This window comes from Pristis pectinata, chromosome 6 (genome assembly GCF_009764475.1).
Source record: "Pristis pectinata isolate sPriPec2 chromosome 6, sPriPec2.1.pri, whole genome shotgun sequence".
NCBI classification, from domain to species: Eukaryota; Metazoa; Chordata; class Chondrichthyes; order Rhinopristiformes; family Pristidae; genus Pristis; species Pristis pectinata.
The window spans coordinates 1,582,861-1,609,559 of record NC_067410.1 but is presented as its reverse complement, the minus strand read 5'-3'; the positions used below and the strand labels follow the sequence as shown (position 1 = coordinate 1,609,559).

The following is a 26,699-nucleotide window of genomic DNA, read 5'->3' as shown; positions in this document are numbered from 1 at the left end:
CAATGTCAGCAGGCACGGTAGTGTAACGCTACTACAGCGCCAGTGACCTGGGTTCAATTCCCGCCGCTGTCTGTGAGGAGTTTGTATGTTCTCCCCGTGTCTACGTGGGTTTCCTTCGGGTGCTCTGGTTTCCTCCCACATTCCAAAGACGTACAGGTTAGAAAGTGCCGGGCATGCTATGTTGGTGCCGGAAGCGTGGCGACACTTGCGGGCTGCCCCCAGAATACTCTACGCAAAAGATGCATTTCACTGTGTGTTTTGATGTACATGTGACTAATAGAGAAATCTTATCGAAAGAGCTGGTCATTAACTTCAGGAAAGGGGGCGGTGTACCTGAACCTGTCTACTTCAATGGTGCTGAGGTCGAGAGGGTTGAGAGCTTCAAGTCCCTGGGAGTGAACATCACCAATAGCCTGTCCTGGTAAAATCATGTAGAAGCCACAGCCAAGAAAGCTCACCAGTGCCTCTACTTCCTCAGGAGGCTAAAAAAATATGGTTTGTCCCCTTTGACTCTCACCAACTTTTACAGATGCACCATAGAAAGCATCCTATCTGGATGCATCATGGCTTGGGACGGCAACTGATCTGCCCCTGGACCACAAGAAACTGCGGAGAGCTGTGGAGACAGCGCAGCACATTACAGATACCAGCCTCCCCTTCTTGGACTCTGTCTTTACCTCTCGCTGTCTTGGCGAAGCAGCCGGCATAATCAAAGACCCCACCCACCTGGGTCATTCTCTCTCCTCTCCTCTCCCATCAGGTAGAAGATACAGGAGCCTGAGGGCACGTACCACCAGACTTAAGGACAGCTTCTACCCCACAGTGATAAGACTATTCAACGGTTCCCTTATACGATGAGATGGACTCTGACCTCACGATCTACCTTGTTGTGACCTTGCATCTTATTGCACTGCACCTTCTCTGTAGCTGTGACACTTTACTCTGTACTGTTATTGTTTTTACCTGTACTACATCAATGCACTCTGTACTGACTCAATGTAACTACACTGTGTAATGAATTGACCTGTACGATCAGTTTGTAAGACAAGCTTTCACTGTACAATAATAAACCAATACCAATTTTGTATCTTCTGCCCGATGGGAGGGTGTGATTCTGGTGCCAGAAGTTGGGGAGTGGATGAATGGTCCTCGTTTTGCCCTTCCAGATGGGTATGAATCACTGCGAGCGGCCGAATGGCCTTGAGCGCTGGCGCCTTGGCGGGCTGAATGGCCTCCCACGCACCGGACGGAATCCGGCCCTACGGGGAATCCGGTCCGGGTTTTCCACCTGCCGCCCGCTGCGCTCCGGCTCCGCTCCGCTCCCCTGCGCCGCGCTCCGGCCCGGGTCTTGCGGCGGCCGGCGGCTGTGGCGGGGACACCGGGGATGGAGCAGCAGGGGCTGGGCCTGGGCCTCGGCCTCGGCCTGGGCCTGGGGCTGGGGCTGGAGCAGCGGCAGGAGGCCCCGGGGGCCGAGCCCCCTCCGCCCGGCGGCCCGGCCGCCCGTTATTCGCTCTTCCTGGACGAGGCGCCCGATTTCCGAGGCCCGGCCGCCGACCCCGAGATCTTCGTCGTCTTCAACCTGGAGCCCGAGGCGGAGGCCGCGGCCACGGCCGCGCACCCGGGCCCGGCGTCGGGGCAGGGGCAGGAGCGGCGCCAGGCCTCGCCCGGCGGGCCCCGCCTGGAGCCGGACGCGGCGGCCGACGCCGTCTACTACCTGAGCTCGGTGCCGGCGGCGGCGGCGGCCGGGCCCGACAGGCCTCGGGCTCGGGTAGGCCCCGCCGGCCGTCCGCCGGCCGGGGAGGGCGCCGAGGCCGAGGCCGAGCCGCCGCCGGTTCCTCCGCCGCCGCCCCCCGGCCCCGGCCTCCTGCTGGACGCTCCCGCCGTCCTGGGCAACATCGAGAACCTGCCCGGGCCCTCGGCCTCGGCCTCGCCCGGCGGCCTGGCCGCCACCCTCGGCCTCAGCAGCCGCGACCTGCTGCTGCGCCTGGAGGACGGGCTGCTGCTCCTGGCCGCGCCCGAGGCGGCAGCCGGCGGCCCGGCCAAGCCGGAGGAAGAGCCCGCAGCCCCGGCCCTGTCCTTGCCCGGGGGCCCGGCTCCTCCCCCTGCCGCCGACCAGCAGGCCCAGACCCAGGCCTCGGCCTCGCCCGACGGCCTGGAGCCGGGCGCCGGGCCGGGGCTGCTGCTGAGCGACGGCGGCGACGTGCTGCTGAAGCTGCCGGAGGGCCCGGGCCCGGGTCCGGGCCTCCACCACTGCCCCGAGCAGAACTGCCGCCAGGCCTTCGACAAGAAGCAGCGGCTGCGGCTGCACCTGCTGTCGCACAGCCCGCGGCCCTTCCGCTGCACGGTGGCCGGCTGCGAGTGGGCCTTCACCACGGCCTACAAGCTGAAGCGCCACCTGCACTCGCACGGCAAGCTGCGGCCCTTCGGCTGCCAGGCCGAGCGCTGCGGCAAGCGCTTCACCACCGTCTACAACCTCCGCGCCCACATGAAGGCCCACGTCCAGGAGCTGGCCTTCGCCTGCGACGTCTGCTCGCAGCCCTTCGCCACCGCCCTCAAGCTCAGCAGCCACCGGCGGGCACACTTCGAACCCCAGCGGCCCTTCAAGTGCGACTTCCCCGGTGAGGCCCGGTGGGGTGGGCTAGTAGGGGTGGAGGGGCCGAGCAGCCAGCCTTTTAGCGGGCTCTGCATAACCATAGCATTGTTAGTCAAGCAATAACAAAAATTCAGAGATGTGAAGGGACTTGCGAGTCCGTGTTGGTTTATTATTGTCACTTGTACTGAGGTGCAGTGGAAAACTTGTCTTGCAAACCGATCGTGCAGGTCAATTCATTACACAGTGCAGTTACATTGAGTTAGTACAGGGAGCATTGATGTAGTACAGGTAAAAACAGTAACAGTAGAGTAAAGTGTCACAGCTACAGAGAAAGTGCAGTGCAATAAGGTGCAAGGTCACCACAAGGTAGATCGTGAGGTCAAGAGTCCATCTCATCGTATAAGGGAACCATTGAATAGTCTTATCACAGTGGGGTAGAAGCTGTCCTTAAGTCTGGTGGTACGTGCCCTCGGGCTCCTGTATCTTCTACCCGATGGAAGAGGAGAGAAGAGAGGATGTCCCGGGTGGGTGGGGTCTTTGATTATGCCGGCTGCTTCACCAAGACAGCGAGATACATTCATGCAGGATATCCTAAAAGTTAACCTCCAGGCTGAGTCGGTGGTGAAGAAGGCAAATGCAACGTTGGCATTCATTTCTAGAGGAATAGAATATAAGAGCAGGGATGCCCCTCGCCTAAGACTATCTAAGGGAAGCCTTAGATAGTCTTAGGCAAGGTTTAAAGGTCGGCACAACATTGTGGGCTGAAGGGCCCGTATTGTGCTGTACTTGTTCTATGATTCTGTGATGTGGTGTTGAGGCTCTATAATGCATTGGTAAGACCTCACTTGGAGTACTGTGTGCAGTTTTGGGCTCCTTATTTAAGAAAGGATGTGCTTCGTTGGAGAGGGTTCAGAGGAGATTCACTAGAATGATTCCAGGAATGAGAGGGTTAACATATGAGGAACGTTTGACGGCTCTGGGCTGTACTCCTTGGAGTTCAGAAGAATGAGGGGGGACCTCATTAGAAACATTTCGAATTTTAAAAGGCCTGGACAGAGTAGATGTGACAAAGTTGTTTCCCATGGTTGGGGAGTCTGGTACGAGAGGATTGAAGGGTGCCCATCCAGGACAGAGATACTGAGAAATTTCTTTAGCCAGAGAGTGGTGAATCTGTGGAAATTGATGCCACAGGTGGCTGTGGAGGCAAAGTCATTGGGTGTATTTAAGGCGGAGATTGATAGATATCTGAGTAGCTAGGGCATCAAGGGTTATAGGGAGGATGTGGAGGCATTGGAAAGGGTGCAGAGGAGATTTACCAGGATGCTGCCTGGATTAGAGAGTATGGATTATGAGGAGAGACTAAAGGAGCTAGGGCTTTACTCTTTGGAGAGGAGGATGAGAGGAGACATGATAGAGGTATACAAAATATTAAGAATAGATAGTGGACAGCCAGCACCATGGCTTTAAGGGAATGGGTGGGAAGTTCAAGGGAGATGTCAGAGGGAGGTTTTTCACCCAGAGTGTGGTTGGTGCATGAAATGCGCTGCCTGGGGTGGTGGTGGAGGCTGATACGTTGGTCAAGTTCAAGAGATTGTTAGCTAAGCATATGGAGGAATTTAAGATAGAGAGATATGGGGGGGGGAAGGGGTTAGATAGTCTTAGGAGTGGTTTGGTGTTCAGCACAACATTGTGGGCTGAAGGGCCTGTATTGTGCTGTATTGTTCTATGGTTATGGTGAGAAGGTGGGGGAGTGGGGCTAAATGGGAGAATGGATCAGCTGATGATAGAATGGCGGAGTAGACTTGATGGGCTGAATGGCTGACCTGCACCTTTGTCTTATAGTCTTATAACAGATAGGATAGCTTAAGCCAATTGGAGAGGGCTAGTATTGTTGGACAGGGTCGAGTGGCCTCTGGCTGCAAGGGTTTGCATTTGTATGGTGCCTTTCACGGCCACAGCCCGATTGAGCAACCGTGGTTTGGGTGGCGACGCTTCACCGCTGAGTCCGATGGTTGCAGTTTGAGTCCTGCGCCAGAGTCTAGACTGGGACTCGGTGGCAGCGCCAAGGGAGTGCTGCGTGGTTCGAAATGCTGCTTCGTTTGAGGTGATGCTAAACCGAGGTCCATCTGCCCTCACAGGTCGGTGCAAATTATCCATGGTACTATCCTCAAAGAAGAGCAGGAAGGTTCTCAGTGTCCTGGCCATTGTTTCTCTCTTTCCAACGTCACTAAAAGCCATTAGAAATCTGAAATAAAAACTGCTTGAAATACTCAGCAGGTCAGGCAGCGTCTGTGGAGAGAGAATCGTTTAATGTTTCAGGTCAATGACCTTTCTTCAGGATCTTCTGATCAGCAAATTATTTCAAGCACCCTAGTGATACAAAGGAAGGCCAGGGTCCGGTGTCCGTCCCATTACTGTTTGTACTGCTAGACTGGCGTGGGAAATACAGACGACTCGGGAATAGCTGATGTTCTTCCTTTTATTTAAGAAGGGCGGCAGAGATAAGCCACATAACTACAGGCTGGTGAGCCTTGTGTCAGTGGTTGGGAAATCATTGGAGAAAATCTTAATGGAGTAGGGTCATTGTACATTTGGAAAGATGGGCTGATCAGAAATAGTCAGCAGTGCTGTGTGCGAGGGAATTCCTGTCTGACTAATTTGACTGAGTTTTTTGAGGAGGTGACTAAGATTGACGAAGTCGGGGCAGTAGATCGAACGTAGAACAGTACTGTATGGGAACAGGCCATTCGGCCCACCATGCTTACACTGACCATCATGCCAGTCTAACTAATCCCATCTGTCTGCATGTGGTCTGGACCCCTCCATTCCTCACCCGTTCCGGTGTCTGCCTGAGTGCCTCTCAGCCATTGCTATTGTATCTGCTTCTACCACCCACCACTCTGTGTTTTCAAAAAAAGAAAACTTGCATCTCCTTTAAACTTTTCCTCTCTCACTTTAAATCTATGCCTTCTAGTATTTGACGTTTCCATCCTGGGAAAAGACTGTCTGCCTCTCATAATTTTATAAACTTCTATCAGGTCTCCCCTCAGCTTCTGATGCTTCAGAGAATACAACCCAAGTTTGTCCAATCCCTCCCCATGCTGATGCTCTACAATCCAGACAGCATCCTGGTGAACCTCTTCTGCACCTTCTCCAAAACCTCCACATCCTTCCTGTAATGGGACAACCAGAACTGCACACAGTACTCCAAATGTGGTCTAACCGAAGTTTTATACAGCTGCAACATGACTTCACAGCCTTTATACTCCATGCCCCAACTGATGAAGGCAAGCATGTCATGTGTCTTCTTAACCATGTTATCTGTTTGTTTTGCCACTTTCAGGGAGCTATGGACTTGTACCTCAAGATCCGTCTGTACATCTGTGCTCCTAAGGGTCCTGCCAGTCACTGTATTACTGTCCTCTTACATTTGACCTCCTAGAATGTAACACCACACACTTGTCTGGATTAAACCCCACCTGCCATTTCTCTGCCCAAATTTCCAACTGATCCATATCTTGCTGTATCCTTTGACAACCTTCCTCACTCTCCACAGCTCCACAAATTTTCACATCGCCTGCAAACTTGTATTCAGACCATATACAATTTTATCCAGATCAATTGTATATATTGCGAACAGCAGAGATCCTAGCACTGATCCTTGTAGAACACCACTGGGCATAGACCTCCTGTCAGAAAAACACCCCTCCACTACTACCCTCTGTCTTCTACGACCAAACCAATTTTGTATCCAATTTAGCAACTTGCAGATACTGTCTATGGAGTTTTATAAGGCATTTGACAAGGTCTTGCACGGTAGGCTGGTCCAGAAGGTTAAGGCACATGGATTTCAAGGTGAGCTGCCTAGTTGCATCCAAAACTGGCTTGGTGATAGGAGGCAGAGGGTAGTGGTGGAGGGGTGCTTGTCTGATTGGAAGTGTGACCAGTTATTTGTGATTATATGGTAATGACTTGGATGTGAATTCAGCAAATTCAGTTTGCAGATGACATGAAAATTGGTGTTGTGGATAGTGAGAAAGGTTGTCCTAGGCTGCAGCAGGATACTGATCAGACGGAAAGTTGGTTGGAGAGTTTAATCCTGACAAGTGTGATCAGACGGAAAGTTGGTTGGAGAGTTTAATCCTGACAAGTGTGATCTTGTGCATTTTGGGAAGTCAGATAGGACTGGGAGTTGTACAGAAATGGTGGGGTGTTAAGGAAGGTTGATGAATACATGGACTTTGGGGTTCAAGTCCATAGTTCCCTGAAAGTGCCTTCGCAGGTTGGGACATGAGTACAAAAGTTGGAAGGTAATGTTGCAACTTTACAAATGGTTGGTGAGACTGCAGTTGGAGCATTGTGCACAGTTCTGGTCGCCACACTACAGGGAGGGCGTGGTCGTGCTGGAGAGTGTGCAGAGCAGGTTCACCTGTGGTCATGGTTGAGGGACTTCAGTCATGGGGAGGGGCCGGTTAGGCTGGGTTTGTTTTCCCTGGAGCAAAGGAGGCTGAAGGACGACTCGATACAAGATTGAGGGGCATCCATAGGGTCGACAGTCAGAATCCTCTTCCCATGGTCGGGGTATCAGAACCAAGAGGGCATGGGTTTAAGGTGAGAGGAACGAGTTTTAAAGGGAATCTGAGGGGTAAGTTTTTTACCCAGAAGAGGGGTTGATATCTGGAACTCGCTGCCAGAGGAGGTGGCGGAGTCAGATACAGACACTACATTTAAGAGACCTTTAGACAGACACAGGCAAAGCATAGAAGGATACGGTCCTAATGTGGGCCAATAGGATTAGTGTAGATGGGCAAAAAGGTTGGCACAGACATGGTGGGCTGAAGGGCCTGTTTCTGTGCTGTACGGCTGACTATTATAAGTGTGAGTTCACTGCAGAGGTGCTTCATTGGCTGAGAAATGCTTTGGATGTCTGGAGGTTGTGAAAGATGCTGGCACAATGCAAGTCCTCTTTGGCTGAGGCGAACAGATTGCTGTTAGGTGGAGCTGGGTACACTTGAGGGATTAGCAGGATGCTCTGACAGTAGGAGAGAGATGGGAGGAGGAGATGTGTGGGTTGAAGCAGCAGCACTGAGCAGTTGGGTTGAATGTCCCGAATGTTTGTTTTGCTACACAAGTAAAATCAGAATCTCAGAGAATGAGACTATTTGGTCCATTGAATCACTTCTGGCCATTTGCAGGAGCACTTTGTCCCATTGTCTGTATTAGAATAAAATGAGAAACATCACCAGTTTTCGAGTATTGGGTACAGCTCGCACCTCTCTGCAGGAAGGATGTGAAGATTTGGTTTACAGGCACTACCAGAACTAAGAGCCTGTTGAATGTGCCAGAGCTGTTGTGCTTTGAGAAAAGACCTAAGTTTTTATGATAATGAGAGAATTCGATAGGGTAAATGTAGGGGTCACAAATCTAGTAGCGACCACTTGACCCTGCTTATTAAAGGTCCTGCTCAGTCTCACAGGGAGTGGTTAAGATGAACAGCAGGGTTTGGGAGGAACCTGGTATAAGACACTAGGGAGAAAGGAGATGCCTGGGGGAGAAGAGGAAACCTCTTGCACAAAGACACACCGATGCTTTGAGTTGGGAAAGCTGCAGTTGTACAGTGCCTGGCGCATTTGAAATGTCTTTATACCTGATGAGTGTGAATTGGACTGAAACCGTGATCTATTAGTGCTAGAAGGAAAAAAATGATGGGGGATAAACAGCAGATCAGGCAGCACCCACGGAAAGAGAAACAGTTAACATTCTGGGTCTGGGACTCGTCATTTGTTTCTTTCTCCACAGATGCTACCTGACCTGGTGGGTTTGTCCAGCATCTTTTGTTTGATTTCAGGTTTGCAGCAATTGCGGTTTTGAATTTTCATTTTGCTAAGATAGCCATGCAGTTGGTTTGAAAAGAGGTTTTTAAGAAGCTCCTTAAAGCTTCACAAGAACGTGACTGAACAAACTTGTCAAGAGCTGTTAGGGAGTTGAGGGGCATCTTTAAAGGAGGAGAGAGACTGACATCGGCAAATTCTGCAGTGTTCAGGTGGGACTCTCTCCCCACAGACAGGTGTGGAGTTTTACTGTAGTTCAGAGGGCTCACTGCTGTTCCTGATGCACAGTGTTGTAAATATAAACCTGTGGAGGGGATTGGTGATGGAAAAAGATGGCCAAGGTGGTTGGGTATTTGAAAACCGATGACTGTGGTTTTGCGTTGCAGGTTGTGAGAAGACGTTCATTACCATCAGTGCACTCGGCTCCCACAACCGCTCGCACTTCCGGGATCAGGAGCACTTCACCTGTTCTTTCCCAGGCTGTGACAAGCGCTACGACAAAGCCTGCCGCCTGAAGATTCACCTCAGGAGCCACACAGGTACGGTCCCAACTCAAATGGGGCAGTCTCAGTAACATTGACCACCAGAGCTCGTGATCTGGGTCACTGTTGATTATAGGGAACACTTGCAACCGTTCAGCTGCAGTTATTGACAGCTACGATGGAGTCACCAACTCCCATCAGAGTAACACTTGGTATCAGAAACGAGGTGCTGGAATTGTGTGGGCACTGACTGCACTTTCAGAGTTTGCTGTTTTTATTGGTTATTTGCAAGGCCAGCATTTATTGCCATTCCTTACTGCCCTTGAATGTCGGAGTGAGCTGCCTTCATGAACCGTTGTAGTCCCTCTGGTGAAGGTACTCGCACAGTGCTGTTGGAGGGAGAGGGGGGTGGGGGTGAGTTCCATGATTTAAACCCAGCGATGGTGAAGGAAAAGGATATATTCCCAAGTCAGGATAGTGAGCGACTCTGAGGGAAACCTGCATGCTGTGGTGTTCCCAGGTGCCAGCTACCCTTGTCCCAAGTGGCAGAGCTAGTAGGTTTGGAAAGTGCTGCCAGAGTCCGGACGAGTAACTGCAGCGAAGTTTGAAGACTATAAACAATGCAGCTGTTGTGCACAGGTTGCGAAGGGAATGAACATCTAGGCTAGTGGATGTGGTGCCAGTTAAATGCAGTTCTTTGTGGGATGGTGTTGAGCCTCTTCAGTGTTGGAGCTGCATTTGTTCAGCCTAGTATTCCATAAAACATTTTGGAAGGTCTTGTTCTTCTGCCTGTGACTGCTCCTGTTAACCTGCAGTCCTGTGCCATTGGCAACAAGGAACAAATCAACTGCACTTCCTAAATATTACCAGTTTCGGTGCTTTGAGAATGCTTCAAAAGTGTCATGCTGTCTCCCATCGACACGATCTGTAATGCTCTGGCTTTGTTGGAAAGCAGTAAGATTTGAGTTTAATCAGAAGATGTGTTGCCCCAGATTACTAAAAGAATGATCTTTCCCGTGCAGGTGAGAGGCCCTTTATCTGCGACTTCGATGGCTGTGGCTGGTCATTCACCTGCATGTCCAAATTACTCCGGCACAAAAGGTAAACAGCCCTCCCGTGCTGGTTTTCATAGGGTTTATATAGTTACATCAGGAATTCCTGAGACAAATATAATGCAGTAGAGTCACTGTTCTAATGTGGGAACCACAGCACCCTGTTTGTGTGTGGCAAGAGCAAAAGCCAAGCAGTTGATGGACAGTTTGTATTTTGGGTGGACTGGACTGTCCATTTCCCTCCACAGATGCCACCTGACTCGCTGTGTTCCTCCAGGAGCTCGTCTTTTGCTCCAGATTGCAGTGTCTGCAGTCTCGTGTCTCCTTTGTATAGTGAGAACCTACAAGCAGATCAGTGATAAAGACTTAATAACTAGCAATGTTGGATCGGGGATACGTGTTGGCCCCAGGATGAGATTCTTTCTTTGAAACATTACTGTGGGGCAGGTGGACCTCGGTTTGACATCTCATCTGAGAGGTGACTTCTGTGACAATGCAGAACTCCCTCAGGACTGCTACTGCCGTTGTCAGCCAAGAGTGCTGCAGTTTCTTGTTGGAACCCTCCATTTCATTCACACCATTTTGAAACATATCTCCAGACACTGCTCAGTTTTCTCTTCAGTCTGCAGGTTTTTAAAATGTTATCCACATCGACCTTAATCTGATGGACTAGCAGACCATCTCGAGAGGCTGAATCACCTTTTTCTAATGCCGACAAGGAAATGTCTAGTTACGTTCTTATTTCCCATGTTTTTTCCTCTGCAGCTGTTCTTCACGTCCACCCTTCACCTCACTCTGGTGCTGTCTGTGTGGAGTTTGCACGTTCTCCCTGCGACCGCGTGGGTTTCCCCCGAGTGCTCCGGCTTCCCCGCACGTCTAAAAGACGTGCAGGTCGGTGGGTTAATTGGCCGCTGGAAGTTTCCCCCAGTGTGTGGGTGAGGGGTAGAATGTGGGGGAGTTGATGGGGATATAGGGAGAATGGAGTGGATCAGTGTGACTGGGTGGGTGATGGTTGGTGTGGACTTGGTGGGTCGCGCTGGATGACTGACTTGGGGAAAGTCGCCCGTGCATTCGCTTCACCTGGCTCTGAAGTTCCTTTCTCTCTCCAGGACCCATGAAGATGACCGGAGGTTTGTCTGCCCTGTGGACGGCTGTGGGAAATCCTTCACCAGGGCAGAGCACCTGAAAGGGCACAGCATCACCCATCTCGGCACGAGGCCCTTTGTTTGTCCAGTCGAAGGTATGTCTGAGCTCTGCTGCGGATGTGAAGGCAAACTTAAAAGTTAAAAGGAAATTTCCATCACACCTTTCTCAAGCTCGAGATGACCCAGAGCTTTGCAGTTAATGAAGTGCTTTTGAAGTTGTAATGCAGGAAATGCAGCAGGCAGCATGTGCACAGCAAGCTCTCACACTGATTCGTTAGGTTGCAGTGGCCTCAGGACACCCAGGAAGAGCTCATCTGCTCCTTGTATGGTGTCACAATGTTCATCCTTCAGCAGACAGGGCCTCCACTCATTGTCTTGTCCAAAACACTGTGCAGCATTCCCCTGGCACCACGCAGGTGTGTCAGCCCACGTTTTGGTGCAGAATCCCTGTTGCAGTCTGAGCCTTCTGGCTGACGTTTTTCCAACTGCCACAGAATGAATGGCATTAGTTAGTGCTGCTGTCTCACAGCTCGAGGGACTAGGATTCGGTTCTGACCTCTGCCGTCTGTGTAAGAGTTTGGTCATTCTCTCAGTGACTGCGTGGGATTCCCTCGTGTGCTCTGGTTTTCTCCCTTATCCGTAAGGTTTGTTGGTAGCTTGATTGGTCACTGTAAATTGCCCCATTGTAGGCGGGCAGTATAAAAAGGATCAAAGGGGAGTTAATGGACATGAGAGAATAGGCTGCAGAAGTACAGTGAAAGATGGAGAGAGGGAATGGGACTCCTGGGAGCTGGTATGGACCTGATGGGCTGAAAGGCCACCTACAGTGCTGCTTTAGGTAGACAGGGTGAAAGCACAGAGTCTTTTTACCAGGGAGGGGGAGCTAAAAACGAGGGCATAGGTTTAAGATCAGAGGCGAGAGATTTAAAAGGGACATCAGCGGCAGCTTCTTCACGCAAGGGATGGTGCGTATTTGGAATGAGCTGCCAGAAATAGTGGTTGAGGTGGCACATAAGCAACGTTTAAAAGCCATCTACATAAGTCCATGGATAGGGGAGGTGTAGAGGGCTATGGGGCAAACACAGGCAGGTGGGACTAGCTCGCTGGGCAACACAGTCGGCATGGAGGAGTTGGGCCGAAGGGCCTGTTTCTGTGCTGTGTGACTCTGTGTGCAAGGTAAGTCTGTGTGTGAAATAAAGGCACTAGGCTAAATGCTGTGTAATTACAGGTCTTCCATCTTAGGTTTTTGGGATCCCGTTCCTAACTCTACCCACATTAATGGGTCGTATGCCTCCACAAGATGTTGAAGGAGCAGTAATGCTTGCGCCTTTCTCCACTTTCCCAAATATTTTGGATTCAAGCCAGTCACACATGATACAGATAGAGCCTGAGAGGTTATACCTGTCCGAACAGGCTGAGCCTCCTCTCTCGAACAGGAGTGATCTGTTGGAGGCTTCTAAGTTACAAAAGGAGTAGCAAAGATGTGTCTACCAGTGAGCTGAGGGGTGCATAACTCTGGGAGAGTGACCAAAATCCACTGGGACTTGGGAGAATGCAGAGCTTGCTCCCATGAGGAGTGGTTGAGATGAAGGCACTGAGGCATAGATGAGGGTGACTGCACACAGTGGATCCAGAGGAGATTTACGAGAATGTTGCTGGAACTCGAGGGAATGAATTATGGAGAGAGGTTGGGAATTTTTTTTACTGGAGCGTAGGAGAGTGAGGTATGATCTTTCTTTTCTTTTTCAATCTTTTTATTAGTTTTCAAATTAATACAGATGAATATATCAATGTTTGTACATGTAATACAAAGAGATCAGGGGAACAATCATGACGTGGATAGTCATAAAGAACAACAAAGTATTAAAAAAATCTGTCGATCCAATGATCTGTTAGTGAATGAATATAATATAAAAGAAAAAGATTCATTATAAAATATAAAAGAAAGAAAAAAAATCCCCAAAACAATAAGAAAAATTATAAACAATATATCAAACCAAACTAAGCTAAAGAAAAAAAATTCAAAAAAAGAACAGAAAAAAAAAACTGGACTAAAATTTCTCAGTAGAAACCGAGCAATATTATGTCGTCAACTCTGTTCCTCTAAACTGAAAGGTTATTATAAGGGGATCTATATCATGTGAAAATATTGAATAAATGGACTCCAAACTTCCTCAAATTTAAGCGAAGGATCAACAGTACCACTCCTAATTTTTTCCAAGTTTAAACATGACGTAGTTTGAGAGAGCCATTGAAAAGTAGTAGGGGGTATTGGATCCTTCCATTTAAGCAAAATGGATCTTTTGGCCATTAATGTAACAAAGGCAATCATACGGTTAGCGGAGGCAGATAGATGGCCAGATTCTATCCTTGGTAAACCAAAAATTGCAGTGATAGGATGAGGTTGTAAATCAATCTTCAATACATTTGAAATAATGTTAAAAATATCTTCCCAATATTTTTCCAAAAGAGGACAGGACCAAAACATATGTGTCAAAGAAGCCACATTCGAGAGGGGTGATCTTATAGAGGTGTATAAAATTATGAGAGGCACAGATAAGGTGAATGTGAACAGTCTTTTTCCCAGGGAAAGGGAATCAAGAACTGGAGGGCACAGGTTAAAGGAGGGGAGATTTAATAGGAACCTGAGGGGCAACTTTTTCACCCAGAGGGTGGTGAGCATACGGAACGAGCTTCCAGAGGAAGTGGGTGAGGCAGGTACATTGACAACATTTAAAAGTACTTGGACAGGTCCATGGATGGGAAAGGTTTAGAGGAATCTGGGCCAAACACGGGCAAATGGGACTGGCTTAGATGGGAATCTTGGTCAGCATGGACCGGTTGGGCCGAAGGGCCTGTTTCCGTGGTGTGTGACCCAGTACATTTGGGAGGATTCTGGATAACCCCACTGGGGAGAAAGGAATGAGTGGGGAGACGGGGAGAGGCCGGTTTCAGCACAGTTGAGAGGGGCTGAATGGTTTCTGTGTGACAGACTCGGGATAGTTTTGTCCAGCTGGGGGTGTGGGGTGCAGTGTGCTCCTTGGTAATGCGAGCGTTCCACGTGTGCTCAGGTTGTGAAGCCCGGTTCTCGGCCCGCAGCAGTCTGTACATCCACTCCAAGAAGCACCTGGAAGATGCGGACAAGGTGAAAACCCGCTGCCCCCTTTCCAACTGCAGCAAGCTCTTCAACTCCAAGAACAGCATCAAGGCTCACATGATGAAGCAGCACAACATCAGCCCTGGTACGGTCGGTCAGCTTCACTCCCCAAGCTGCACTAGCAGTTGGTGGCACTGCCTGTTGACCAGTGAGGTTTCCCAGGGACTATGCCCGGCACCAACCCACCGAGTATCCTGGCACTAAACTGGAGAGCCGCAGAGCTCTGCGTACAGCACCCTCGCTCACGCCGCCAGGCAGTGGTATTGTCCAGGTCAGCCATTCTGTGTTAGCTTTCCATTCACATCTCCGCCAGTAGAGCTGCTACCTCACAGCTCCAGTGACCTGGGTTCGATCCTGACCCCGGATGCTGTCTGGGACGGAGGTTATATATTCTGTGACCCTGTGGGTTTCCCCCGGCTGCTCTGGTTCCTTCCCACATCCCATGCAGGTCGGTGGGATAATTGGCCGCTGTAAATTGCCACTAGCGTGATTATAAGTGGTACAATCTGGGGGCAGTTGACAAAAATGTGGAGTGCGTAAAACAAAGGGATTGATGTCAGATTGGTATAAATTGGTGCTTGATGACCAGTACGGACTTGGTGGGCCGAAGGGCCTGTTTCTGTGCTGTATTTCTCTGACACTGGCATATCCTTGCATTAAAGTGTCTCCCTATTTCCTCCTCTCTGTCTCTAAACCCCTCCAGCTTCCTGTCCTGTGCGATACCCACACCCCTAAAACTCTGGCCCCTTGGATTTCCCAACTTTTGATTGCTCCCGCACTAATCAGCTCTTTGAAGGAGCTGGCACGGGGATGATGGGCCGAACGTACTCAGTGTGGTGATTCTAGGCTGCGTTGCTCTGACAGATTGACTGACAGGCGGGGAATTCTGTTTCAGATCTGTTTTCGCAGTTGGAGTTGACCGGCTCCCTGACCCCGAGCAGTGAGCTGACCAGTCCAAGCCAGAGTGACCTCAGCAATGTGGACATCGCCTCACTCTTCACCGCCGTGCCCGTCACTCCGGTCAGCATCTCCCCCGACATGTCGCTGGTCAGCTCAGGAATCCTGACGATTGACGCCGCCTCTGTGGGATCCACCCTGGGTGGCAACGTCTCCGTCAACAACAACGCCATGGCGCAGGGCACTGACCCCCTCATTGTGGCCACGCCAGACATATCACATACCATGGACACCACCCTGGGGCTCTCTGCCAGCCTCCTGCAGCAAAGCACTTTGAATCTGGAGGGCGTGCAGGCCGTCAACGCGGAGGCACTGGGAGCCCTGTCGATGCGGGGCACGGGCGGCTGCCAGGAGCTGCAGGGGTTGTCATCGAGTGGAGCCCTGAGCCCCTCCAATAGCCTGGGGAGCAACCACGTCCCTGAGCTGCTGACCCCAACTAAAGTGGAGTGCCACATGCTGAGTGTGTCTGATGTGATGAGTCAGCAGGAGGGGAACAAGGTGGTCACCCAATACGTCTTCTCCAACTTAAACACCCCGACCAGCACCTTCAGTGCGCAGAAGGAGCTGGAGCTGAACATGGTGTCAGGGTGCTCCTTTCTGGTAGGTACCCAGGAGCTGTAGATTCACAGAGACATGAGACTGCAAACGCTGGGATCTGGAGCAAGAAAATCTGCTGGAGGAACTCAGCGGGTTGAGCAGCATGTGGGGGGAAGTAGGAAATTGTCGATGTTTCAGGTCAGGACCCTGCTAAGAGTAGAGAAGGGAGATAGCCAGTCTAAACGAGAGGGGCAACCGTGACCAAGGGTTTTGACCCGAAACATTGACAGTTCCTTTTGCCCACAAATGCTGCTCGACCTGCTGAGTTCCTCCAGCAGACTGTGTTACTATAGATTTGCATTGCTTGGTTATATTGATGGGTTGGGAGAAGATTCTTGTGGTGAACAGTGTGTCTCTGTGGTGTGAAGTTTCCTGCAGTGCTGACTTCTTGTTTCAGAAATGTTAAGGTTCAAGGGTTTAGCAGGTGAATAAGCTGCCACCTTGTCAGTAACCCGTAGACAAGGCAAGGTGCGATCTGGGACACACTGCCTGTAAGGAAGCAGATTCAATAAAGTTTCCAAAGGGATTAAGTACTGGGAAGGGAGGAGGTGCAAGGGAGTGGGACTATAAAAGATTGAAGGTGCTGGAGGTTTGGAATAAAAATGAAATGCTGAGAATAGTCAGGTCAGGCACCATCTGTAGAGAAAGAGAGCACTTGGGGGAACAATCTTTCAGCAGGATTACAGATTAAACACGTTTTATGATGCAGAGAAAGCTGGGAGAGAGAACTAAAGGGGCAGTGTTGGGATGGAAAGGAGGGAGAGATAACGGGGTGCTGGGTGAGAGGGTAATGGGACAGGGAAGTGTGTCGTTCTGAAGGAGATACAAGTACACATGGATAAATGGGGACTAACTGGGGAACTCCTGCAAAGACCCAATGAGGCAAGTAGCCCATGACCGTGGTACTGTGGTTTTTTCTGTGTGGCAGTAAATGCTGGTCAAAAAATCCTTATTGATTTCTGTTGTTGAAATAATTGACTGAATTGTGACGAAACCTAGGATTGTAAAGCTAACTGTACAATGAGCTGTGTGGGATGTCCCTCGTTTCTGTTTTGGCAGTGTTGGCTTCTGGACACACACCGCCTGGTTTTACACTTGTCCAATTGATTAGCACCCTCCCCACCTGTCGGTGCTTGAGGTAACAATGTTCGGAACTGCCACGTTGGGACAAAGCAGCCCCCCCTCAGCTTGGGTCGTGCTCCTTGCTATGACACAGTTGTGCAGACAGTTGAACTGCTGCCTCAGTTTCAGCGACCTGGGTTCAATCCTGACCTCTGCTGCTGTCTGGGTGGAGTTTGCACGTTCTCCCTGTGACTATGTGGGCTTCCCCCGGGTGTTACAAAGCTGTGCAGTATAGAAACAGGCCCAACTCGTCCACTTAGACCATGATGCCTATCCAAGCAAATCCCATTTGCCCACATTGAGCCATATCTCTATCCAGTTGCCTCTTAAATGCTGTAACTGTATGTGCCACCACTACCTCCTCTGGCACCTCATTCCATATACCCACTACCCTGTGTGGAAAAACACCCCTCAAATCTCCTTCAAATTTCTTCCCGCTCTCCTTAAACCTGTGCCTTCTAGTTTTAGACTCCACACCACAGGAGAGACTGACTATCTACCCTTTCTGTGCCCCTCATAATTTTGTAAATCTTGATAAGGTCACCCCTCATCCTTCTACACTCCAGGGAGAATAAACCCAGCCTATCCAACCTTTCCTTGTGTCTACAGCTCTCCCTTCCAGGCAGCATCCTGGAGTATCGCTTCTGCACTTCCTGTAGTGTGGTGACCAGAACCGTGCACAATACTCCAAGTGCGGGTCTAACCGATGACTTACACATCTGTAACGTAACGTCCCAACTCTTGTACTTCAAGCCTCGGCCTATGAAGATGAGCCAAGCCTCGGCCTATGAAGATGAGCCTACCAAATGCCTTTTTCACTACTCTATTCACCTGTGTGCCCACTTCCAGGAAACCAAGGTCCCTCTGTACATCAACTCTCCTGAGGTCACTGCCATTTACTCTGCACACCCTGTTAGTATTTGAAGTCCCAAAATGCATTACCTCACACTTGTCTGGAGTAAATTCCATCTGCTACCACTCCGTTATCTTCCCATCATTCCAAAGACGTGCAGGTTGGTGGGTTAATTGGCCGCTGTAAGTTGTCCCTAGTGTGTAGGTGGGGGGGTAGAATCTGGGAGGAGTTGATGGGAATGTGGGGAGAATAAAATGGGATCAGTGTAGGGTTGGTGTAGATGGGTGGCTGGTGAAGTGGGCCGTGTTGAATAACTATGGCAACAGACAAGACTGAAGTTATGGGACTGTAACATCGAGAGCCGTTACTCTGTATGAATTCTGGCCTCTTGTCGCAAACTGTCACTAACCAATGAAATGGTGTTTAGGAGAGCGGGGGATCAGCGAGGACTGACTACCGGGCCATTCAGCTTGCTAAGAAGAGGAAACAGAAAGGAGTGGGGGGCACCTCAGGTAAGGGTTTGTTTGAGAGCAGGTTGCATGGGTTCAGCTGATTATTATCTCTGGTTCCAGCTGCAATCATTTTACATTCTCTTTTTGCTTGTTGTTTCCCAGTCTCAGCACCCGTTGTCATGGATACCCTCTTGTTCTTAACACTAGACGCTCCGCCCGTTAACTGTTGCGCCCACAGCCTCCGTCTCTCCCTCCACCCGCTGTTTCCCCGTCTCTGCTCCCTCGCCACTAACTGGTTATTTCCTTCCCCTGCCTCAGAGAGTTCCAGCTGTGCCAACCAAAGAAAGAAATCCAGCAGAGGACAGGCCACGACATCAGCTGCTGTGGGCCAGACCACCCGGTTTGGGAACATCATGATGCCTCCCAGTGCCCTGAGCATCCGTGACCCGACCACAGGGGCTCACTATGTCCAGCCCCAGTTGCTGCAGGTAGGCTCGTCTGCCTGTTCCTTCAGCCTCTGACCCAACCAATCTTAGACATGAGCATTTCAAATGGCAACCTCGCCCCCTCCCTCCCTGTGCTGCACCCTGTCCCATGGGGAGCGAATTGTGGATTCCTCGGTTGTCTTGTGACGTAAGATATAGGAGCAGAATTCGGCCCATCCTTTGCTCTGCCATTCAATCATGGCTGATATTTTTTTTTCAACCCTATTTTCCCTCCTCCTCCCCATAACCCTTAACCCCCTTACCAATTTAACCCCTTACAAATTTGAAGGCAGAATACAAGGTTAATGGCAGGACTCTTTGCAGTGTGGAGGAACGGGGATCTTGGGGTCCACGTCCATGGATCCCTCAAGGTTGCCGCGCAGGTCGATAGGGTTGTTAAGAAGGCGTATGGAGTGTTGGCCTTCATTAGGGTATTGAGTTCAAGAGCCGCGAGGTGATGTTGCAGCTCTATAGAACACTGGTTAGACCACACTTGGAGTATTGTGTTCAGTTCTGGCCACCTCATTATAGTAAGGATGTGGAAGCTTTAGAGAGGGTGCAGAGGAGATTTACCAGGATGCTGCTTGGATTGGAGAGCATGTCTTATGTGGATAGGTTGAGTGAGCTAGGGCTTTTCTCTTTGGAGAGGAGGATGAGAGGTGACTTGATAGAGGTGTACAAGATGATAAGAGGCATAGATCGAGTGGACAGTCAGAGACTTTTTCCCAGGGTGAAAATGGCTAACACGGGGACATAATTTTAAGGTGATTGGAGGAAGGTATAAGGGGGATGTCAGGGGTAAGTTTTTTTTACACAGAGAGTGGTGGGTGCATGGAACGCACTGCCGGCAGAGGTCGTGGGGGCAGATACATTAGGGACATTGAAAAGGCTCTTAGATAGACACATGAATGATAGAGAAATGGGGGGCTATGTGGGAGGGAAGGGTTAGATAGATCTTAGAGCAGGATAAAATGTCGGCACAACATTGTGGGCCGAAGGGCCTGTACTGTGCTGTAATGTTCTATGAACCTATCAATCTCTGCCTTAAATACACCCACTGACTTGGCCTCCACAGCTGTCTGTGGCAATGAATTCCACAGATTCACCACCCTCTGGCTGAAGAAATTCCTCTTCATCTCAGCTGTAAAGGGACGTCCCTTTATTCTGAGGCTGTGCCCTTGGATCCGAGACTCTCCCACTGACGGAAACATCCTCTCTTGTGTCCACTCTATCCAGGCCTTTCAGTCTCCAGGAGGTTTCAATGTGATCCCCCTTTATTATTATGAACTCCATCGAGTACAGGCCCAGAGACCTCAAAAACTGCTTGTATGTTAAGCCTTTATTCCTGGGATCATTCTAGTGAACCTCCTCTGGATCCTCTCCAGGGCCAGCACATCCTTCCTTAGATACGGGGCCCAAAGCTGCTCAGAATAGAGCAATTCCAGAGCTTCCAGAAATTGCCCACAGTGCAAGGAGGTGATGAAGGGGTGTAGGTGAGTGGGCAAGGTTCTGGCAAATGGAATTTATTGTGGAAAAGTGTGAAATTGTCCCCCTCTGTAGGAAAAAATGAAGCATATTATCAAAATGATGAGTGATTGCAGAGTTCTGAGATGCAGAGGGATCTGGGGGTCTCGTGCATGATTCACAAAAGGGTGGTATGAGGAACAGCAGGTAATCAGGAAAGATAACAGAATATTATTGTTGGGGAATTGAATACAGGCATTGGGAGATTATGTCTCAGTTCTATGGGGTATTAGTGAGACTTGGTGAGACAGTATTGGTCTCCTTATTTAAGAGTGGACGTTGATGTGTTGGAAACAGTTCAGGGAGTGTTTACTGGACTGATACCTGGAATGGGCAGGTTGCCTTAAGAAGAAATGTTGACCAGGCTGGGTTGTGTCTGCTGTGGTACTGAGAGGGAGCTTGGCTGAAACAAAATCAGGAGGGGTCAACAGGGTGAACGTTTCCTCTTGTGGGAGAATCTAGAACCAAGTGTCACTTTAAAAATAAAGGGTTACCCATTTAAGACAAATGAAGTGAAATTTTTTTGAGGGTTTGCATCTTTGGAATTTCTCAAAAGGTGATGGAGGCAGAATCTTTGAATATTTTTAAGGAAGAGTTAGATACATGAAGGGGGTGAGAGGTTAACGGGGGTAGATGGGATATAAAGCTGAGGGTGTGATTGGATCAGCCATAAACAGCGGAGTGTGCGGAACTGAGTTGTCTCCTCGCCTAATCTCCATGTTGACGTGTGCTGGTAATGGAGGCATTCAGCAGTGTGTGGGGGTAAGGGCATAGACTGGGGGCACCTTGTCGAGTTGCTCTCAGCTTTTCTTCCCCTGTGAGCTGCGAGTGAGTTGTTCTTTAAATTCTTCTATCAATAATCGTGTATGGTTGTGGACTTTTGGACCCAGTTGGTGGTGTGAAGGCCCATCTGTTGCTCTCTGGTTTACTTGATGGAACCCTTTCTCTTTCAGGACGATCCGACTGGAGACGGGGATTTGGCCTTCCAACTCACTGCACAGACTTCAACCTCTCACACACAGCTGACCGTCGACCTTCCTGTCAACATCCTGCAGGTACCAGCCTCCGAGACCCGACTCTAGCAAAGCGAGACACCGCTGTGCTTCCACAGATCCCTGACCCTCGGGAGAAAATAGAGAACCTTAATCCTAAATACTCGGCAGGTTAGGGATAACCTGTGGAGAGAACCAGTTAACGTTTCAGCTCAATGACCTGGTTATTTCCAGAATTTAGTGTTTTTACTTTATAATGTACCTTTGGGTTCTCCTTGGCTAAGGGAAGATCAACGCGGAGTTCTATTGAGGTGTTCAAAATGTGAGGTTTTGAGAAATGGTTTGCAATGGTAGCCTGAGGTACACTGGCAAAGGACCTGCAGGAGAAGAGAGGGGAAATGTGTTTCACAGTGAATCGTGTTGGAACCTGCTGTTTGAAAATGTTCGATTGGAGCACTCAGAAGGGATCTGGTTAAATATGGATAGGGAGATGTTCTCAGGATCCGTGCTAAGAGCAGGCGAATGAAGCCAAGGGAGAGATTTCCCTGGCACAGGCGCGATAGGCCAAATGGTCTCCTTTTGTGTTGTGATTATTAAAGGTGGTTCAATGACCCAAAACCTTTGTTTCCCATGTCCGTTCATTCCCCTGAAGTGGCTCTCCTGACCAGAGGCCAAAACAAAGGAGCACCTTGGAACATAGAACAGTACAGCACAGGAACAGACCCCCTGGCCCACCGTGTTGTGCCAAACTGGTAAATGGTTCCAGAGAGAGAGAACAAATACTGAAAAATGAAAAGACTGCAGGTGCTGGAAATCAAATAAAAATGGAAAAATGCTGGAAACACTCAGCAGGTCAGGCAGCGTCTGTGGAGAGAGAGAGAGTTAATGTTTCAGGTTGAAGACCCCCTGTCAGGACATGAACGATCATCAACCTGAAGTATTCTGATGAGGGATCAGTAGTTGAAAGTATAACTGGTTCTCTCTCCACAGATACTGCCCGATTCGCTGAGCATTTCCAGAGCATTGTTTTATATATCAAAGAATAAACATGGTTTGGGATCCCCAGTGCAATACAGTACTCGAGTTACTGCTCTGGTAATCCAGAGAGTATGAGCTTAGGTCCCACTGTGGCAAGTTGAGAATTTAATTTCTATTTGTTAAAGAAAAGTAATAAATAAAAAAATACATTGGTTTTGGTAAAAGTGACCCTGGTGTGAGGAAGCCAACCAAAGTTCCCAGTGAATGAAAGCTGCCGAACTTCATCCTACGCAATGTGAGAGTCCAGTCCAAGAGAGCATGGAATAGTACAGCACAGGAACAGGCCCTTCAGCCCACCATGTCTGTGCTAACCATGATGCTAATCTAAACCAAGCCTATCTGCCTCCACATGGTCCATATCCCTCTGTTCTGTGCCTGTTCACGTACTGGTCTAAATGCCCCTGTGGCATCTGCCTCCACCACCTCCCCTGGCAGCCCGTTCCAGGCACCCACCGCTCTGCAGGAAACAAAAACACTTGCCTCCCATGTCTCCTTTAAACTTCCCCCCTCTCACCTTAAACCTACCCCCTCTGGTGTTTGATAAACCATGTAGCTGACTCGTGATTACCCTTTGAAATGATCTTTGACCATTGTTGTATCAGAACTTTTAGTAAAAGTTTAAGTATAAGTTTCAAAAGTGCCATTGGTCATGGAGGTGGTGCCTATCTGTCATTGGCCATCTATCGGGGTCAGGCAGCGCCTGCTTCCACTCCACATCTGGGCTTCTGATGAGCCACCACAGGTCCTGGAGCCTCTGTCACAGGTGGGCAAAGGGTGCACGATGGGGTGGGCACATGGATAGTGTGGGAGGTAGTTCACTGCTGCTGCCGTGTGCAAGTAACTCGTGACTTTCGTCTCCACAGGAGCCTAACCCATCAGCTGAAGATGACAGCTCCAGCAATTCCCAGTTTACAGGGAGCACAATAAACCTCCAGGACTTGGAGTAGCAAAGCTGGAGAGACCTGCAGCGGATTCAGTGCCTGCTGATCAAACATGCACTTTTTCTGGGATGGGATCTGGCACGGGAGCCAGTGGTTCGAACTGTGGATCTGGAACTGGCAGTGTGGCCCTGGAGTCGGGAATCAATAAGTCAGGTGCAGAGGGTTTGACTGAAAAGTGTGAATGCTCGTGAGATAACAGGCCTCGATTCTGCCCCACGATCTGAGCAGGAGAGCCGAACTGTGAACCGAGGACTTTGGGTCCCTGCACTGGGGACAGGAATAACTGCTGCTGCTACCGGAGAGCCAAAAGACTGCAGTTGGATCGGTGACTCCAGGGTGACACCTCTAGGGAAGTGGCAGCAGTGTGAAGCTTCATACGAGGGCCGTGCAATCTGTTGCTCTGAGAGAGCGTGCCCGAGAGCTGCAAATCATTGCTGCCTTTCACCTACATTTGGCTTCTCACCTTTTCCCAAACACGACCAAGTTTTAAACAATTATACCTGCGTGACTCAAAGTATCTCTGGTTGGGCACTGAGCATCAGACTTTAGACGTATCCTTTACATCTGCCTTAAAGGAGGTTGTCCAAGGGGAACTGAGAGTGGATGTCATATTACAGCAAGTCTTTCTGGACTGAGTCTGATTTCTGCTGTCAGATCTGTGAATGATTTAATCGTCCGCAGATTACAAAATCCTCAGAAGTGGATCTATTCAGTCCTTCTGAGTCTGTTCTAGAAAAGGAGTGAGCAAGAGGTTTTGAACAACTGTAGGTCTGTTTCCTTCGATCTCTGGAGACCAGGAATGCATCCCTGTGTGGCCTCTGTGTGATACAGCACGGCTGGCCACTTGGGGTGAGGAGCACGATTTGGAATCATCAATGTCGTTTCTCCTTGGGGGTGATGGCTCAGTCACTGCAAACCTTTAAGTTTAAATATGTATATTTTTAAAATTTTATATTGTATAGTAATGTCTATTTATTTATTTTGTACATTTCTAAGGAATATTTGTTGACTGGGGAGGATTTTGAGTGGACAGTGAAGGGTGAATGTGCACGTTGACTAACCTCCAAATTACAGATGGTGGGGAGCGTGTGCGTTGTATGTTCACTGAACATTAAATCTCAGCAAGAACAGAAATTGCCTCTGACAACTTTTAATTTTTGCACCTAAACTGTTGGGTTGAGGGGAGCAGGGAGGTACACGTGGCTTTTATCGATGTCTGATTCCTGCACTGACAATTCACGTGCTGAAACCTTTTTAACAGTCTGGTTACCACTTACAATTTTGAAATTTCAATTTGTTTCCTCTGTTAAGGGTTAAAGCATTATGACCCAAGCTCCTGTTCGGCAGCAGATTTGTATTTTTAAAAAAATGGAATTTTAGCATGTGTCTCCAATTATTAACATGTAAAATTTAAGAATTTGAATTCAATTTTCATCTCAAAAACTTCAACGTGAAAAGTTGGTTCCAGTAAGTGATGAAACTTTCAAACTCTTGAGATACTCAGCAGGTCAGGCAGCATCCATGGAGATAGGAGAACTGGGAAAATGACAAACAAGTGTGTTTTAAGCAGTGAGGAACAGGAGGAGAGAACATTGGGAGTGCCTGAGATTGTGGAGACCCGATTGTCCAGGTGACGTGTGCTTTTGATCGTTGGATGGCCCCAGTTGGATGCCAACCACTGTCGGATGGAACCTGCAAGGGTAGTGTCGCCTGGACAATGTCTGCACCCCATCACTGATGTTTCCTCTTCTCTCCACTCCTCCCCCCCCTCTGTAACTTAACACACACCTTGGTTTCTCACTGTATCACTTCTATTGAAAGATCATCAACTAGAAACATTAACGGTCTCTCTCCCCACAGATGCTGCCTGACCTGAGTATCTCCAGCATTTACTGTTTTTTTCAGATTTCCAGGATCTGCAGGTTTGCCTCGGTCTGTACTGCGGCCGCAAAACCACAAGTTTCACGTCATATGTCAGAGATAATAAACCTGATTCTGTTTTTTTTTTGTTTGCTCTTTGATTTTTTTTTGTAAACACTTAACTGGTTCGCAAGTATTTTCAGTAACATCACATTGGGTATTTTTCTTCTCAAAAAGCTTCCCGCCTCCGTCAGCATCGCGGTTACTCCGGAGAGATGTGGCAGCCGAGTATTACCCTGTCAGCACCACATTGTGCCTGGGATAGGATGTGTGTAACTTGTTAATAATCTGTTTGGTATTGATCAGTGTACTTGTTGAGCACTGAAAAAGGACAAAGATAACGTAGTTACCTGGGTTCTGGAATTCGGCACTGCCGACATCGGGAGGAGAGATTGACATCTGGTACAACTCCAGGTACAACAGCAGGTATTCAGTGTGGTAGGAGGCCAAGATCTGTAAAGAGCTCCATTGACCACATAAACACTGTGCTCAGCACGTGAGATTAACAGTAGCCAAGAATGGTGTGGACCTGACTCCCATGGAGGGTCTCGCTGTTGAATGGAGGAATCAACAGGCCTGTCATCCTCCAGAGGATAATGAGCTGACGTTAACAAATAACAACTGTCCCCTGGAACTGCTGGCATGGCCTCCGTGACTCTACAGATGTTCAGCTCTCCAGTGCAAGCCTGGATAGCCCAAACCTCCACAGCTGTTTCGGCAAGGATTACCTTCCCATGTTGGACTCAACGTGGTCGAGTGGCTGAGTGCGAACTCCCTCCGTCTCCCAGCAGCATGTGGAAATCTGCCACCGTCCCCTTCCAGAGAGACTTGGCAGAGGAACAGAGCCATTCATTACAGTGGAGAAGGGTGGGGGGTGGGGGGGGGGCGGGGGGGGGTAAGGTAAGTTAAATTTTTCAATGTTACTGCATTTAGTTTTGTGTTTATGGCAGATTTGCTTTCAATAAAATGTGAATTGCAAGGACATTTGCAAATCTTATCCTGGCCAAAGGAGTGGTTCCAGAGGATTGGAGTTTAAAAAGGTGATAAACCAAGTATCGCAGTTACAGACCAGTTAGTTAACCTGGGGCGGCGGATAAATGCTAACATGCAGAATCTGAAAGCTACAGATGAATTGGGGGCAATCAGCATGGATTTGGGAGGCAGAGGTTGTCACTGCCTAGATTAAGTTTGCAGGTGGTAACAAGGAAAGTCAATGAGGGCAGTACACTGGATGCATTCTATGTGGATTTTGAGCAAGGTTTTTCCAGAAGGTTCCGCAGGGCTCAGCTGCTTGTAGTATAACAGGCACAGTGGTGTAACAGGTACAGTAGTGTAGTGGTTAGTGTGACGCTATTACAGCGCCAGTGACCTGGGTTCAATTCCCGCTGCTGTCTGTAAGGAGTTTGTACGTTCTCCCCGTGTCTGTGTGGGTTTCCTCCGGGTGCTCCGGTTTCCTCCCACATTCCAAAGACGTACGGGTTGGGAAGTTGTGGACATGCTATGTTGGCGCCGGAAGCGTGGCGACACTTGCGGGCTGCCCCCAGAACACTCTATGCAA

At 49.4% G+C, this 26,699-nt stretch overlaps 2 protein-coding genes across 2 annotated transcripts in view; one reads left to right on the top strand and one right to left on the bottom strand.

Moving 5' to 3' along the window:
* The window catches only part of cfap100 (cilia and flagella associated protein 100), a 118,496-nt gene that overhangs the window by 56,723 nt on the left and 35,074 nt on the right, over positions 1-26,699 (bottom strand). The gene's annotated exons all lie outside the window — the stretch shown is intronic.
* LOC127571238 (zinc finger protein ZXDC-like) lies at positions 1,363-25,193 on the top strand. The gene is made up of 10 exons (XM_052017443.1): positions 1,363-2,618; positions 8,811-8,963; positions 9,929-10,007; positions 11,068-11,198; positions 14,175-14,345; positions 15,156-15,817; positions 18,217-18,301; positions 18,560-18,729; positions 21,204-21,305; positions 23,144-25,193. The coding sequence occupies exons 1-10, from the start codon at positions 1,385-1,387 to the stop codon at positions 23,225-23,227; spliced, it is 2,871 nt and encodes a 956-aa protein (XP_051873403.1). The 5' UTR covers positions 1,363-1,384; the 3' UTR covers positions 23,228-25,193.

Bases quoted from the DNA above. Each gene is read 5' to 3' on its own strand.
- LOC127571238 (XM_052017443.1), top strand. From the start codon at position 1,385: ATGGAGCAGCAGGGGCTGGGCCTGGGCCTCGGCCTCGGCCTGGGCCTG. The intron at 8,964-9,928 runs GTACGGTCCCAA...TTTCCCGTGCAG, and splicing joins TCACCTCAGGAGCCACACAG to GTGAGAGGCCCTTTATCTGC. The intron at 14,346-15,155 runs GTACGGTCGGTC...ATTCTGTTTCAG, and splicing joins GCAGCACAACATCAGCCCTG to ATCTGTTTTCGCAGTTGGAG.